Source organism: Ctenocephalides felis, unplaced genomic scaffold, assembly GCF_003426905.1.
Source record: "Ctenocephalides felis isolate EL2017-DRISC unplaced genomic scaffold, ASM342690v1 CF-g0.4_SCAFFOLD_03570, whole genome shotgun sequence".
Classification (NCBI taxonomy): domain Eukaryota; kingdom Metazoa; phylum Arthropoda; class Insecta; order Siphonaptera; family Pulicidae; genus Ctenocephalides; species Ctenocephalides felis.
In genome coordinates, this window is record NW_020539724.1 from 27,820,121 (window position 1) to 27,837,569 (window position 17,449).

Here is a 17,449-nt window from a genome sequence, read left to right on the forward strand (position 1 = left end):
AATCTCGTATTTCCTTTTTATTATCAAACAACATTGCTAATAAAATATTTTCCGAGTGAGCATAGTATGCGTTTTCTTTAGCAACATTGTTCACAATTTGTCTTAAATTCGAGTCTAAATATTGCGTCCAGCTAATAAATTTATAAAATAATATACTACCATACACCACAGAGTTGTAATATTTAATGTTAAAGTACATTGGAATATATACTTTCATTACGTAGTTTGCTAGAATTTTCAAATTTTTGGATGGCTTATTAGTAGTTACATATAACCGAAGTAACCTACTAGCCTTCGTGAGCCAACGGGAATGTGCTATTGGCCCTGGTTTCATGTTAGCTAAGTCTGTCGATACTTCTCCAGAAACAACTGCTTTAGCTATTTTTATTAAATAACTTGAGTCAGTTGTCGATTCAGCAGGACTTATATCAGCCAAATTTTCAAGTGGGATTGTTTCAAAGTCTTTTACCGGCTGGAAGTATATGGAAAAAATAAATTATATTGAATTTGAACATAGGGTATTAAAATAGTAAATATGTTATAACTCACCGGTATATTTTCGCATGTTTCAATTTGTTTGCTTAATATTCCAGTTTTTGTTCGTGGTCCAGTGGTCAATGATTTTTCCAAATAGTTAAATAAATGGCAAAGTGGAAGTTCGTTAAAGTGGAGAAGACACACAAACCAATGCAGTGGCCTGTTTAACTGAATTTCAAATCGACGTAAAATCCTATTTTTTACGCCTGTATTTGCTGGTTCACCATCGCAACATATGCCTATCAAAGAATCGAGAGCTATTCCTTTATCGGCGAAAAACTCGTTCAATTTGATTACTTTACTTTCCGAATCTTCATTTTCCAATTTTGTGTAACACAACAATTGGCAATTCGGTTCTTATAAAATAACTAAATGCGCTTCTTTAATCATTCGTGGGTGAAACTTCTTATCGATTTTTTCCATGGTAATAGAATCATTTTTTCGGCCGTCGAATGAAAATGCTATTAATTCAGAAGAATCATATCGTTTGTGTAGAGCTTGCCTATTTTTCTGCCTCTCACGAACGCTTTTATTTTTATCCATAATGACAGGATTGCCCCAATCATCCGTTATGCCCAGGTCACGCAGGATTGCCGTCACCACGCCAGAACCAACTCTATCAGAAATTGCAAATCTGTCGCACATTAAGGCATAGCTTGGAGCCTTATATCTTCGACTATATGGACCACGTTTTATATGAGAAGTATTTTGTGAACTTTCCGAACTGTTTTTAAAATCAAAATCAACATCTGGAGTATATGTCTCACCTGGAGTAATATTGCTAGTTATTGTAGATTCTGATACTTCATCTTCAATTTTTATAATATATTCTGGTATCGTAGATTTCCTCTCATTATGTTGATCCATCATAAACGCTTTTAAATGTTCTGGAATCAGTCCGCAGGAACACAGTAGTCTTCGCAAATCGCATTTGCATTTTTCAATATAAAATAATTCTTTCGTGAATTCTACAAACTCCTGAAATGATACTTGGGTAGACTTGCTTTTATTTGTACTTTTATATTTATCAATCAATCGGTTCAATTTTCTAGCGATACTTCGTTTCTTCATAATTGGAATATCAATTTTTTCCCACGTCTGAATCAATTTCGTTACCACATTTGGAGTAAATGTTTTATATGAAAACATTTTATTTTGTTTTTTTGATTTTTCCGCCAAATAAAAATAATACCTGATAACTTCCATAATTGTCGGAAGATTCACTCCTGTAAATTCTTCTGCTGGTCCAAATGTAATTTGATCATGCGAGGGCATATGATTCAAATTACTGGCACTTGCGCCTGAATTTAAATAAGAACTCGCCATTGATACTTGACGCCCTAGTGACGAACTGAATGAACATTTATACGGAATTGTCACATTAATATATTATTTTGGAAATTTCTAGAATTACATTCTAGAATTAATTGTATAATAAAAAAATACTAGCGCACTCTGATGGAAATAAATAACAACAAACTAAACCCGATTTAAAAACCTCCGCACATAATCTTAATAAAAATAAAATTCACAATTTGAATTATTCACATGCCTAAATTAATACATTTACTTATTAAAAACAGTATTTTATTGAAAATTTCGCTGGCTAAAAAGTTATTTGCGATATATGGTTTTGCAGTCAAAATTCATTTAAATAACACATATATTTCATATAAAAAGGTGCCCATATCGCTTAATTTTACTTATATAATGAATTGGCCCTCCCTATATATATATATATATATATATATATATATATATATATATATATATATAGTCCCGCCCAATCTGAAATCTCCAGCGTCAGGTCTAGGAGCTTTTGTAGGCCGCTTTCTGATGTTGCCACTAAAACTATATCATCGGCGTATGCCAAAACATTGCTTCCCACTTTATGTATTTTATGTGACTCCTTTAGTGCGCGAAGTAATGGTTCCAGTGCCAGGTTGAAAATAATTTGAGATAGAGGGCTTTCTCGTTTCACTTCTGCTCGTATCGGTATTTCCTCAGTCATGACATTTGATAAACCCGTTTGATAACAGCAATGGATTCTGTTCCGAGACCCGTCCATTGCAAAGCTTCGAACAGAGTCGAGTGTCACACGTTTCTGAGAACCAGCCACGTCGCGCATGCTTCTGTTTTCCTTCGACGGGCATCCTGTACAATTGCTTATAGAAGGAAATCATGCTCGCTGCATCCTTCAAATGGCATAAGTCCTTTCTGGGAGGGCGAAATGCGATTGTTTGCGATCGCCCATTGCGCCAATGTACCTGCGATCGTTGACGCATATAGTTTTCCAAGTGTATTGGAGCGTAATCGGCCTCCAATTTGAGATGTCCATTGGGTCGCTTTTCTTTAATATTTATACCGTCTCTGACTGGTTTCAACTCCGGTGAGTGTAGCCCAATCTTCGTGCTGTGTTGAACACGGCAGCAGCAATATAACTTCTCGGATCTACCTCTTTTTACATTGTACCGGATGCCGTCTGGACCTGGCGCGGTATGCTGGCACTTGTTTAGTCTTTTCCATATCTCGTCCAGAGTAAATCTGGAAATCAGTGGGTTATTACATGTAGCGGCTTCTTGTGTTGGAATCACCTCTGGAATGTCAGTAGTTTTGTGTCCCGTTTCTCCGTACGTAGCCATGAAATTTTGATACAAATGTTCAGTATCTATTGCGCAGCGGCTATTGGAATCCTCTTCTGTCACTTGTCTGTAGGGCCGTTTCTTATTCCGGCGGTACAATTTTTCATAATCTGTCTGCTACCGCCGGATCGAACTCGTTGGACCTATTTTTGCCAAGTCTTCCATATTGACTCCGCGGTCGCGGTTCTTCTAAAGTTGCCGGCTGTTCGTCGTTCTTAGGAGCTAGTCTGGTGTATAAAGTATCTAACAGAGACTCAAATTGCTCTGGGTCGCTTTCTTTGTCAAGTGCTGCTGCCATCTCTACCTGTAATATTGTTAATGGTCTTTCCTCTTGCCTTTCCTCAGCAGGCTCTACATTCTCCAGACTAGCTCCTGCCAGTATTCCTTCTGGTATTGTGGGCAGGACATTTGTTGGCCGTAGAGCTGATGTGCCATTATTTGTTATTTCACTATCGCTTGAATTTGAACGCGTTCTCCGAACGCGTTGAGCAACATGAGACGCGGCATCGTGTTCTACAATTGTTTCTTGGCACATGCCTTGTTGCTTGCTTCAACATGAAAAATTCTTCGTTACAGCTTCGGCATCGAAATTTCAGAGATGAATTTCTGTTATGCGTGATCCTGTGGTACCTGAGTAGCCCATTATGGCTACTAAAATGCTTTGCTACTCCTTGGCATGTGTTGCAATAAAATCTCACTGTAAGGGGAACGTCTATGAAAACTAAATTATTCCTATTCTCGACATCTACTAGAATTGCGGAACTTGTATCTGACTCCATGGCTGTAATACAGTTTGTTAGTAATCCTGAACCTAGAGGGTTTTGTGAGTAGACAAGGAGTGCCTACTTGTCCGATCGCTAGGTGAGCGTACGCAAATCTGCGTAGCGATGCGGGGGTCGATCGTATAAACGAGGTCACCCACATGTCATCGGTTATGTGTGGACTCTTAAACAGTATTCCTTTAGACGAAGGGGGCGCGCCTAAAAAACTCAGAACAACCCTTATTATATCGGAGCGCACAGAATATTTCAGGAGTCTTCAGGTTTCGAGTACGAATCGATCAAGGGAGACTTCTTCAAGACTCTTATAGAAATCGTTTATATCGGGCAGTCAATCACACAAGTGTGAGATCGCCCTATGACAGATTTCGCCCCGAACTAATTTGCGTAGTTCGAATTTTCTTGGTCCAAGGGGGCGCGCAGTGGGTGCTCCAAGGTCCTCAATTTGCAATACGAGGATCAACCGAGGATTCGGAATCGCTCATCGAAGAGTGCCATGTCCGAGACAACCGCGCCACAACTTGACCCTGATAGGTTTTTGATGGGACCCTCCGTCGCATAGGGCTCTGGAGACCACCGCACCAATTAGCGCAGAATCACCCTACTTTCTGCAATGGTCACACACCTTGCGCCTATACCGTTGGGCCGAAAATACCAAAGCAAAACCGTAAAAGCCACCAAGTCTAACACTCGATCCGTAGAATCAAGGGGGCGCCGCTCTGAATAGAGCAGTCATTTCCGGACTTTACGAAGAATCTGGACAGGGGGGCCCCCACTTTATCCTACCACTAACCTGTACCTTAGTCCCGCTCCCGTCCTCGTCCAGCTCTGGTCCTGTTCCGCTCGGTCTCACCTAGTGATCCGGGGCGGCTCCGCTTCCGACGACCGCGGTTCATAATGACCAAAAACCAAAATATAGCCTCTTTCCTATTTCCTAATTAGAGAAACCGTCTAATTAAGCTGATAAGAAATGATAATGCATGTATTTAGTGAATAATATTTACAATGATTCTTAAGGCTAGTTTACAGAGAATATATATCTAAAGTGAATCACATTTATAACAAATAATTTTATCTAATGATGTTTTTGAAATGAGAAAATATGTTATTGTTATTGTACAGTAATATCTTAAAATAATTCTAAATATTCCATGATCTAAGATTTATTATAATAACTGAGTCTAGTTTGGTCATGTTGCTCATTCCAGTGGTCCTCATTCCAGTGGTCCTCATTCCGGTGGTCCTCATTCCAGCGGTTCTGCTGCTGTAGCTTCTGGTGCGGATTCTGCGTCTTGGTACTGACTATGTCCGGTGATGTGCTCCACGTAGATATTTCGGTACCAGCGGATCGTATCGGAGACTATCAGTCGCTTCATCAGCACTGCATACTTATTGTTGATTTTGAGTGCGGCCAACGCGGTCCAATTGCGGCTGCTGTAGCCCCCGAGAGATACAACGAGAAACGCGTCTACTGTAGTCTTGAATTCTTTCTGTAGGTGCTCTACAAGCGCCGCGTATTTATCCCTTTTTGCTGCCTGGTTTGCTGGAAGGCCGTCTGCTGGTTTCTTTGTTGCCGTGATCAGTCTCTGCGCGATGCTGTTGTGCCCCTTGTGATGGCGCTCAGGTGCGTCTTGCAGTGGTTAATGACGTGCGGCAGGGTTTTGTCGTGTTGTCCATATCTTCTGCAACGCTTGTCGCCGCTGCCGAATCGACGATTTCCGTTCAGTGGTAGAACGTTGAGCCGCGCTCGATGAATGAATTTCTACTCGGCGAATCTGGTGAAGTTTCTCTGCCTGATGAAGTGGTTTGATGCTGAGTTCTGCGGCGTCACCTCGAACACTTCTCCCTGGTCCGGTTTTTTATCTAGTTTCCGCTTGTAGAAACGGCGTGGTGCTTCTCGGAGGCTCGACTCTGCATTCTCCCTGCTCACTGGGGCGTCGTCGACGGTTAGCTCGCCCAATCCCAGCTGCAGGTTGATATTGGGTTTCAGTCGCCGCACTGCCGTCCTGAGCCTCGACCACGTCGTCGTAATGTCGTACACTGGTTTTCCAAGATCGCCACATGAAGTTTACAAAGCCGACGATCTCCACCGTGCTTGGCTCGTGTCCTGCTCGTTTCTTTACGACGTCTGCTAGCGCGGCTCGGCTAAGATCTGCTATGGTCTGGTCCTTCGATGTTAGCTGTTGGTGGGCGTGTACAACTTGTCCTATATCTGCTAACACCGCTGCTGGTAGGATGTTGAAGCCACCTTTCTTGCAACTTAGATATAGGACCTCGGCGCTGGCTCTCTGCAGCAAGTGGACCCATTTCTTGATGCTCCTCTTCATCTGCTTGTCGAAACTGTGCAGGATTGCCTAGGTCACGTTCCCATTCTTCAGATAAAATTCCACCTGCAGCACGATGAAGGTGTTGACTGCGTCGATTTTCTGCCATGGCGCCAGCAGCGAGTCGTCGACCTTGAATAGGTGCTGATGCATCTGCTCTAGTACGTCTTCTCCTGACTAAAACGTGGAAAATCCGGTCAAGACGCCGAACTGCTGGTACCACTCCTCCTGCGAAAGTGCTCTTAGGTTCTCTGCTCCCAGCTTGAAGATCGTTCCGATAGCGCTGCGTCGTCGTCCATCCACGTGCAGCGTCGCGCACTTCCTGGCGTTGAAGTACGGCCCAAACCAGGCGGCGATTGTCTCCGTCGTGTTCAGCAGTCGTTGTAGTCCCTCTCTGTCGGTTCTGATGATGGTCAGGTCGTCAGCATACGCCAGGACGTTGAACTTCTGTCCCTCCAGTTCGTAGTAGTCGGCTGTCACGGCCGCGCGTGTGGCAGCGGTTCCAGCGTAATGTTGAACACGATCAGGGAGAGAAAGCACTGCCTGTTTTACACCAGCTCGAACGGAGATCTCGTCGGTTACTCCGTGCTCGCTGCGTACTCTTGTACACGATCCCCTGTATAGCCTGCGAATTACGGCGATGGAGTCGGCGTGGAGACCTGTCCATTCAAGGGCGTTGGATATCGCGCCGAATGCGTTTCTCAGGTTTAACCATGCTATGGCGGCTTATTTCTGCTTCCTCCTTGCGTTCTGGATAATTGACTACAGCGTGAAATTGTGCTTTGCCCATCAGTCGTACTGCATGAAGCCCTTCTGCGACGGTAAGATGCGGTCGTTCTTGATGCACCACTTGGAGAATCTGCTCGAGATCACCGATGCATAGAGTGTTTTCCCAGTGTTTTTGACAGCGCTATCGGTCTCCAGTTGTTTATGTTTCTGGTGTCTCCGTTTTTTGGGATGAGGATGGTGCTAGATTCGTCCCAGTTCCTCGGCACGTGCTGTAGCTCCCGGAATGGGTTGAAAACAGCAGTACAGATGTGTTCTCCACGATCGTACCGGTTTCATACGCCGTAGCGAAGTCCATCTGGTCCCAGTGCCCTGTTCTTGCTCTGCTGTAGCCGCTGCCATACTTCCTCCGGGGTGAACTTGGCGCTGAGTGGATCGTTCATTGCGACCGGTGCAGGTGTTGGTACCTCAGCTGGGCTTTCTGTAACAGCATGTTTCTTCTCCTTGTAAAGTTCTATAAAGTGGTCCTGTATAGTCCGCGTTGGAATCCTGCAGCCTCTGCCTCCATGTTCCTCTGTGATGTCTCTGTAGGCTCTCTTTTTGTCGCTCCGGTACAGCTTCTGGATGCGTGTTGCCCTTGTGACGTCCTGCTCGGCATTCGTTGATCTCGGCCTGCGGTTGAAGTTATTCCTCTTTTTGGAGCCCGTTCCGGCGGTCTTCTGGTCTTCTGGTTGCAGTCTGCTTACGAGCGCTGATATTTCTCGCTCCAGATTCTTGCTACAGGTGACCACTTGCAGCCTGAGGACGAACTCCTCCTGTAGTTTGCTCAGTGTCGGCAATTCCTCTTGTAGTAGAGCCGCTGCTGCCGCCTCCGCTGCTTCTGCTGCTGCTACTGCCTCAGTTGGTGCTACGGCCTCAGCTGCTGCTACGGCCTTTGCTGCTGCTACTGCCTCCACTGCTGCTGGCAACTCCTCACGCGTTCTCTGGATTTGGATCCTCCACACGCGTGCTGGAGCGGCATCTGTAGTTCTGCTTGCCGGCCGGTTGCTGCTGCACTCCGTTGATCCTTTTATGTGTGCTGTTGCACCCTTCAGTGTAGTGCGGACATCTCCGCGGTGGCTGCAACGAAACTTCATCATCATACCTCGGTTGTGCTCCCTCCTTAGATGATTGAACAGGTCATTTCCGTCTTGTACTGCCGCGGTACAGGTGGACAGGTCTCGCAGTTGAACGGCGGCACGAGCGGTACATCCAGCACAGTATAGGTCGTCCCGGTCTCCTCCAAACTTCTTTGTCCAGCAGGTGAACATTCTCCAGCTTCCGCGGCGTCCATTGTGTGTTCCTACTCGTTCTATCCCGGGGTGAGCATACTAGTCGATTCTCAATCGCATGGTGAGCGTTCTCGGCATTCTTCTATCCTTCGGTGAGCGTAACCGGTGGTCCAAAGGAGACGGTCTAGTGCACAGGTTCAGGTCATGTCCAGGGACCCGTCTCCTTCTCAGTTATATATACTAGCTGACCCGGCAAACGTTGTTTTGCCATAAAAAATATTTTGCCGCTTCTCAGAAGTTCTTGTAATTTGAAAATGGATTAAAATTTGAATGTGAGAGATTAATACTATTGATCAAAATTTTCTTAAAATTTATATTAAGGGGTTAGGGGTACTTGGAATTTTTGAAAAATCGATTTTTATTTTTTTGCATTTTCATTAAGTGTAATATCTTGAAAATGTTCTCTGAAAATTTCAAGTTGATCCGATGATTACTTTTTGAGTTATTGGACCCTTACCAGCGCGTTGACGCAAGTGGAGAGCTCGATTCTTATACTCAAGATTATTCTCCCTCACCTCCTGATGTTTTAAAAGCTTTTAAACCGATTTACGATGATTTCAGCAATGATAATTTACTTTCAAGTTGTGTAGTTCAAGATTGAATCCATAATCAGGAAAAATTAAAAGCTTAAACCAACTAGTGTAAAAAATATGCCTAAAAACCGTGAATACTAGTTGTACTATCGCACAAATTGTTGAATACATATACACAATTGTTACTATTGATTATGGGTATCCTAGGACCTAATTGTGGGTATAATTCCCTATCGTATGCTGAAAAATTGGATGCTGCACTTATGAAAGTGGCAGATCAGCGCGTCCACGAGACGACACGGGAGGGCAGAATGCTTCGTAGGCAACACCAAATGAAAATTTTGGAAACTTCCACAATGGCTGAAGAACTGTTATATGGCCCAGGAATAGATGACACGGTGTAAATGAATTAATAATTCGTATTTCTGTACGTAAATCCAATGTAAAACTTTGAACGCGTTTTTCTCAAAACTAAGTTTTTTGAATCGGTGACCACTGTAACTCAAAAACCGCTTAGTAGATTTTAATGAAATTCATACAGCTTTTATAATACATAATAAACTCGTGCCTGATCGAAGGATTTTTATTTTTTCAAAAATTTGAATTTTTTAAGACCAATTAACTGTTGATTTTTTACCCAAAAATCAAGATTTTTTCTTTCTGATGCTGCCATTTTGTTAATTTTTGCAAAAAAAGGAAAACCTTCGATCCGGCCCGGGATTAACTATTCATAAAACTATTTTATTTAATTGATTGATTTTAGATGAATCTCCAAGGAGATATGATGGTCACCGCCAGGACCGTTTTTCGAAACAGGGTCAACAAAAACAGCTATAACTTTGAGAAAATTGAGTTTTTTTTTCTGAAATTTTTGTTACATCAAGTCAAAACATTGTATAATAATGCTGTATTAATATTTTTGTAGAAAAACATCGTTTAATAACAAAAAAAAATACTGAAAACACTCATTTTTTCGTGCCTGCAAGTACCCCTAACCCCTTAATGAATTAAAAAAAAATTAGAATAAATATACAAAATTTATAATAAATAATCAAGTGATAATTTTACTTATAAACGTATTTAAGTTTGTTGTGAGGCTTATTAAGTACCTTTAACGACTGAAATAACTAATTTGAATTATTATTATTCAAAATACACTTTTAATTAATTCTCATTATAATTACATATATAACATTCTAAGCAAATTTGCTATTATATAAAACACCACTTATACTACTTTCAATATACATATATTTAATGAACACCATTGTTCAAACATAAAATTATGTGCATAATATTACCCTAAAAATAAATTTGTAAATATATAAAAATATACACTTTCTTATAAATAATAACATTCATTCATTTAATAAACATATACATTCATTACAAATAATATATCACTTTACATTCATTATTCTAATTTCAATTATTTACACATTACAAATCTAACATTACCAACAATTAATGTTTTTATAAATCTAATCTAAAACTAATTGATGTACAATATTTTTGACCAAATCCTCTTTGGCCAACACAAATAAATTTTTTGGTGATCCCACACGTGAGCATGCCACATATAATTGTCCGTGGGAAAAGCATTGATTCTCTAAATCGAGTTCACAAACAGACATTGCTTGTCCCTGAGCCTTGTCGATTGTCCTTGCAAATGCCAAAATTTCCAATACAATTGTAATCTTTTGAATGGTATTGTTAAATCTGAGGGTATCATAGGAATCCGTGGCAAAAGAACCACTTCTCCTTTAAACTTTCCTGTCAGAATTGTTGCTTCTATTATATTGCCCGTTATCCTCTTTATGACCAAACGTGTACCGTTACATAACTTCGGCGGATTCAAATTACGCATCAGAATACTTGGTGAACCGATCTTTAACCGTAGATCATGTGGAGGCATCTCAGGTACATCTATTGAATATAAAAACTCCGTTGGATAGTTCACACTTTCATTATCATCCACAACTGTGTCTATCGATTTAAAAGACATGTCATCGCCAGGTATTAACTGTTGTATTTTGAAATTAATGTCGTCTACGTCCATATTCCTTGCTGCTAATATTGCCCTTCCACTCAGCCAGTCATGATTCAACTAGCTGTAAGTGGAATTCTGTCTTGAGGCAATTATGGCATCGTGCCTTAAGGCAAATTGCTGGAACTTCCCGTACCGTAACGAAATGTTTGAGGAATACTGAATGTTTTCAAATAGATTATTATAAAGATTGTAACATTGTCTAATATTTATAAGAATATATATAAACTGAATTGCAGAGTTGAAATTATTTGTAAAGTATATTAGAACTATAGTCAGAATTAAAAAAAAAAAAAAAAAAGAAATGGAGCAAAATTTTTTTTCCACAATCAATTATTTTGTTAAGACAAGCAGAAAGTTCTTTGAATCATTTAAATCGGACGCTTAGTTCTCTCAAAAATTGCCATTTTTTACATATTTAGCTCCATATCTTCAAAATGGCTGGGCCTGCCTTTGCCAAAAACTAATAAACACTTCTCCCAATCATTACTAATTGAATGTTTTTTAGATCATTCAAATCGGATACTCCGTTCACTCAAAAATTCGATTTCTATTTTCTGCACTCTTTGCTACGTATCCCCGAAACGGCTGGACCTGCCTTTGCCAAAAACTAATCAGCTCTTTTCCCTATCAATAGGAATCGAATGTTTTTTAAACCATTCAAATCGGTTGATCCGTGCGCCCTAAAACGTGACTGGAAATTTGTATCCATACATACATACACACACACAGACACACACACACACATCAATTTTTTCTGAGGTATGCCAAAACGTTCAGAAACCTTCAAAACGTCGATAAATGTAAAAATTTTCAATTCCGATTTTCGGTCCATTACAATAACTTACCCTACGGGAAGTTAATAATTTATTCGTATATTCTGATAAATATTATTATTCAACTCATTTTTTTCCTGATAAATTGTGCAGAAATCTTCTTTCAGTTTAATTCTATATTTGTTTCCGTTCGTACTTTGCCATTTCCTATAGCAATCAGTTGTTCTGAAAACATTTGTGCTGGCGGATCTTGCTCCAATCGCACACGCATATTTATAGTCACCTGACAAAAGTAAAAAGCACCACCGAAAATCTGATCGTTGCCTTTCAAAATTGCATAGTTCTATGTAATGCTTCCAAAGAGTATTTATGTGCCATTGTGCACTCATCCCAAATGATGATTGCACTGTTTTTCAATGCTGCAGCTATTCCACTATTCTTTTTTATATTAAATGTGGCTTTCTCTTTATTGTGTATATCTAATGGCAGCTTGAATGTAGAGTGTGCTGTTCGTCCTCCTTCCAGCAAAGTAGCCGCAATACCAGACGATGCTACTGCCAATGCTATTTTTTTACAATCTTACTTTTGCAAGAATCAATGATATGACAAACGTCTTGCCTGTTCCTCCTGGCGCGTCCAAGAAAAAGAAACCCCCCTGTTTTGCAGCAACGGTCAACATAACCCTATCGTAAAAGAACTTCTGTTCTTCTGTCAGTAACTTCTCATTGTTTTCTATAACGCTTGTTAAATTTTCACAGTCATAATTTTTCTCTTTCTAAATCAATGTTAACAAAATCTGATAGTGGGCGATTTGGTGATTGTAAACCAAAATGATCAAGTTTCAAATTCGCAATTTTAAGACACAAATCTTCCAGCAACACTAATGCTTCATTATAAATCTGCGGTGTATAGTCTACGTTCTGGCTTCGATATATTTTTCTAAACATGTGTAAAATGCCCCCCGACCAGTGGTGTTGTGCTAATATTTTTTTGCAGGAACGCTAAAATTAAAAAACCGGTTCATAAACCGGTTCTCATGTTTGTGCCGGTTCCGTTCGAAAAGGAAAGAAACAAAAATCATTACAAAGCCCATTTTGCGCACATATATGTATGTTTATTACAATAATGGGAACATTTAATAAAAATTTGTTGAATTATAATTTATTAAATTCACTTATTAAATCATTTTCTGTATGAAGCAATTTTTTTAAAATTTGTTTTGCCGGAACGCGTTCCGGCCCAAAAATGATTTGCCGGAACGACGTTCCGGCGCGTTCCGGCTCGACAACACCACTGCCCCCGACATATGGTTTTTGTATTTTTCCCACAAATTTTGTGCGTGCGATGGATAGCACGTTGTTAAAATGATTGCAAATAGTTGCCGAATGTTATTTGGCGTCGAAGTCAAGGAAGCATCCGCAAGAGTTAGGTCCCACTGGTTATCGTCTTCCAATGGCTGCAGCTCTCGACATGCCTCTTTATATGTACCTAATTCTTAGCAATTTACTATTCGCAAAAATTCAAAAGATGTAGGCCTTCGAACGTTGACCAACAGCAGCCTTAAATAAAAACATTCACTCTGCTTCAGATGTACCGTGTAAAGTCTTCCCAATGTATTTGCTTCAAATATGCCATATGCTTTCATGTGGTTCACCCCTTTTTATCGGCTCCCACTGTTTACAGATTTTGTTCCACGTAAAATAACGTAGAATATCAGTACAAATCAATGTTCTTGCAAACTGACCATATATACCAATTTTCTTGCATGGATTAAAAAGTTTTGTCAATGTTGTTTTTGGTCCCTCAAGTGCCCTTTGCTGAAAATTTTGTTCTGTGAAGTACACACGTTGTCCGTTCTCAAGATGAACTGCCAGATGCTGGACAGAAGGGTTTCGTTCATGAATTGGAAAACTAAAAATATGCCAAATAGCTTCGTTGCTGCTAATATATTTACCCATTTGATAATATCTCATCATTTTTATTAATATTTTGTAGGTCAGATATTGCTAAATCATTACCTTTATTGACATACTTACAGATGTGTTTTATAGATTTGACTGAGCTGCAAAGTTCCACATTAAGTTCATATGCTTTTGTAAGTAATGGTGAGTGTGCTACAACCCACCTATTATCAATTTCTACTGGCTCATCAAAGTTACGTAGTCTTATTGTAAAAGTGTGTCCACCATTGTCTTGATCTCTGCGTCGTTACAGCGGATTGCATTAGTTGGTAGCTTCGGAAATTTTTTCTTACATCTGTTGAAAATCCCACACATCCTATGGATCATGTGTTTCGTGACAATATCAAATAATTTTTGATCTGTTGTTTGATCAGGTATTTCTGCTTATATTATTTGATCAATATCTTGTGGTCGTATTTTATCTTCAAGCCAAATTAAAATGTGGGCATGAGGCAATCCACGTTTTTGCCACTCAATCGAGTACAACCAACAATATGTGATACCAAAAACAGAATATTTAACAATGAAGTCAATTAATGATTTCAGCTCCTGTCTAAACACACGCGCAGTTATGTCGTGTGTTTCGTTTGCACTATAGTTATGGTATTTTCTAGAATCCGTCAAGATCTCTTAAACCAAGGGCGAGCAACCTTTTTAACCCACGGGCCAATTTGGTTTTCAAAATTTTATGGCGGGCCGCACGTAATTTAGATATATACTAGCTGACCCGGCAAACGTTTAGTCACAGAAAATATCTTTCGAAAGACATTAGTATTAGAAATGACTAGCTAATTCTGAATGTATAAATATGCGGTATATAAATGAAAGGGGCAGCTAATACAAATTAGCGAAGAAAAGAGTGACATTTCAATAACTCTTTTCTCTCAAAAACAGTTTCATCTTCAGATTTTAATATTAAATTTCTGATTTTTTTTGCTAGAATTGCTCCTTCTGCAAGACATTCAGAAACTATGTACTTCTAATGCACGTCGGGAAATATTTGTACAGTAGCCATTTGGTTGCCAATTTGGTTTGTACAGTAGTAGCCATTTGGTTGCCAATATCTATGAATTGTAAATAGAGAGGAGAAATTTAAGCTCAGAAAAATCTTGATCGAATTTCAATTAAAAACGTTCACAAGAAAGGCGATAATAGTTAATTGATCGATTACCGACCTAAATAAAAGATGATTGGGCTACTTAAATGACTATTATAAAATAATGAAAATTTGGAGTTGTATGTAGTTTTCCATTCCGCATTAGAAAAATTAAAATAAAGAACAAAATAAAAAAAAATGTTACGTTCGGACAACCCATGATAAAAATAAATTATTTTTTTTTTTAAATAAAACTGAACTAAAACTAAGTCAAAAGATTTTTTGACTGAGCGCGGGAATAATGTAAATGCATCAAAATTACAAAATTGGCACAAGAAAAGAACAAATACACATAATTGAAAAAAGTATATATTTTATATAATCACGAGTAAGTGTTTATAAATATAAATACAAAATAAAAACAAATAATAGTTAAACAGAAAAACTAATTTACTTGAAAACTTTAATAAGAAAGTTGGTACTGCTTTTTTATAAGCTGATCAATATCAGCCGCTTTTTTTCAAATTTTGTTCTTTTTTTTAATACGGATAATAGCAACAAGTATGCAGCTTTGATATGTTTTACTCAGTTCTGATAGGTGGTAATTTTTTATGAATTTCATGATTGAAATTAACACAGGTCTACTAAAAAAGTTGTCTGGTTTGGATATGTGACATATGTTTTTCCAATGTACTTTTACCGCTGAAGATAAATCTATAATCAAAATTGAAACACAAAAAATGGAAAAACATTTAAAAGCTAGTACAATCTTCAATCTAGCATTTTTTCTGAATGAATGAATTATTATCCAGCGACTTTTCTTTTGTAGACCTGTGTAACTGTTCGCACACATTCGTACTTCCAAAAAAAATAATTTATCATAATTTGATTTGTTTTTTTTTTCAAAAGCGTGCAATGGATAGCACGTTGTTAAAATGATTGCAAATAGTTGCCGAATGTTATTTGGCGTCGAAGTCAAGGAAGCATCCGCAAGAGTTAGGTCCCACTGGTTATCGTCTTCCAATAGCTGCAGCTCTCGACATGCCTCTTTATATGTACTTAATTCTTAGCAATTTACTATTCGCAAAAATTCAAAAGATGTAGGCCTTCGAACGTTGACCAACAGCAGCCTTAAATAAAAACATTCACTCTGCTTCGGATGTACCGTGTAAAGTCTTCCCAATGTATTTGCTTCAAATATGCCATATGCTTTCATGTGGTTCACCCCTTTTTATCGGCTCCCACTGTTTACAGATTTTGTTCCACGTAAAATAACGTAGAATATCAGTACAAATCAATGTTCTTGCAAACTGACCATATATACCAATTTTCTTGCATGGATTAAAAAGTTTTGTCAATGTTGTTTTTAGTCCCTCAAGTGCCCTTTGCTGAAAATTTTGTTCTGTGAAGTACACACGTTGTCCGTTCTCAAGATGAACTGCCAGATGCTGGACAGAAGGGTTTCGTTCATGAATTGGAAAACTAAAAATATGCCAAATAGCTTCGTTGCTGCTAATATATTTACCCATTTGATAATATCTCATCATTTTTATTAATATTTTGTAAGTCAGATATTGCTAAATCATGGAGGCCGATTGCGCTCTCCAATACACTTGGAAAACTATATGCGTCAACGATTGCAGGTAGATTGGCGCAATGGTCCATCGAAAACAATCGCATATCGCCTTCCCAGAAAGGGTTTATGCCATTCGAAGGATGCAGCGAGCATAATTTCCTTCTACAAACTATTGTACAGGATGCCCGTCGAAGGAAAACAGAAGCATGCGTGGCGTGGCTGGATCTCAGAAATGCATTCGGATCTGTGCCACACTCGACTCTGTTCAAAGCTTTGCAATGGACGGGTCTCGGAACAGAATCCATTGCTATTATCAAACGGGTATATCAAAACTGTACTACCAAAGTCAAATCTAGCAATGGCATGACTGAGGAGATACCGATACGAGCAGGAGTGAAACAAGGATGCCCGCTATCTCCAATTATTTTCAACCTGGCACTGGAACCATTACTTCGCACACTAAAGGAATCAGAGGAAACATATAAAGTGGGAAGCCAGAAAGTCAATGTTTTGGCATACGCCGATGACATAGTTCTAGTGGCAACATCAGAAAGCGGCCTACAAAAGCTGTTAGACCTAACGCTGGAAATTTCAGATTGGGCAGGACTAAAATTCAATCCAAATAAGTGCGCCACTCTACATGTGGATGGCAAAAATCACGCGGCCTCGCCTACCAAGTTTCGGTTAGGCAGCAATGAATTAAAATCCCTGACCAGCGAAGAAAGCTACGAATATTTGGGCGTCCCCACGGGATTTCAGACATTTAGATCGGCGGAAGATGTCATTGAAAATATGATGAAACATTTGGACAAAATCGACAAGGCACCATTGGCACCATGGCAAAAGATTGACGCAGTCAACACCTTTATCGTGCCGCAGATTGAATTCCACCTGCGCAACGGAAGTGTGTCAAAGAAATCGCTAAATAGCTATGATAAAAAAGTCAAGAAATGCGCCAAAAAATGGGCTAATCTCCCTCAGAGAGTTAGTGCGGAGATACTGTACATTCCCTACAAGGAAGGAGGCTTTAACATTGCACAGATAGTCCACGCCACAGAAATTATGACATCGAGGGATGGAGCACTAGCAAAGTCAAGCTTGGACGCACTAAAAGAAGTTGT

General features: G+C 39.5%; 1 protein-coding gene across 1 annotated transcript; it reads right to left on the reverse strand.

Annotated features, from left to right (window-relative positions):
* Positions 1–10,481: 10,481 nt before the first annotated feature.
* Positions 10,482–10,931, reverse strand: LOC113383704. The gene has a single exon (XM_026621953.1). The coding sequence runs from the start codon at positions 10,929–10,931 to the stop codon at positions 10,482–10,484; it is 450 nt and encodes a 149-aa protein (XP_026477738.1).
* Between the last annotated feature and the right edge of the window lie 6,518 nt (positions 10,932–17,449).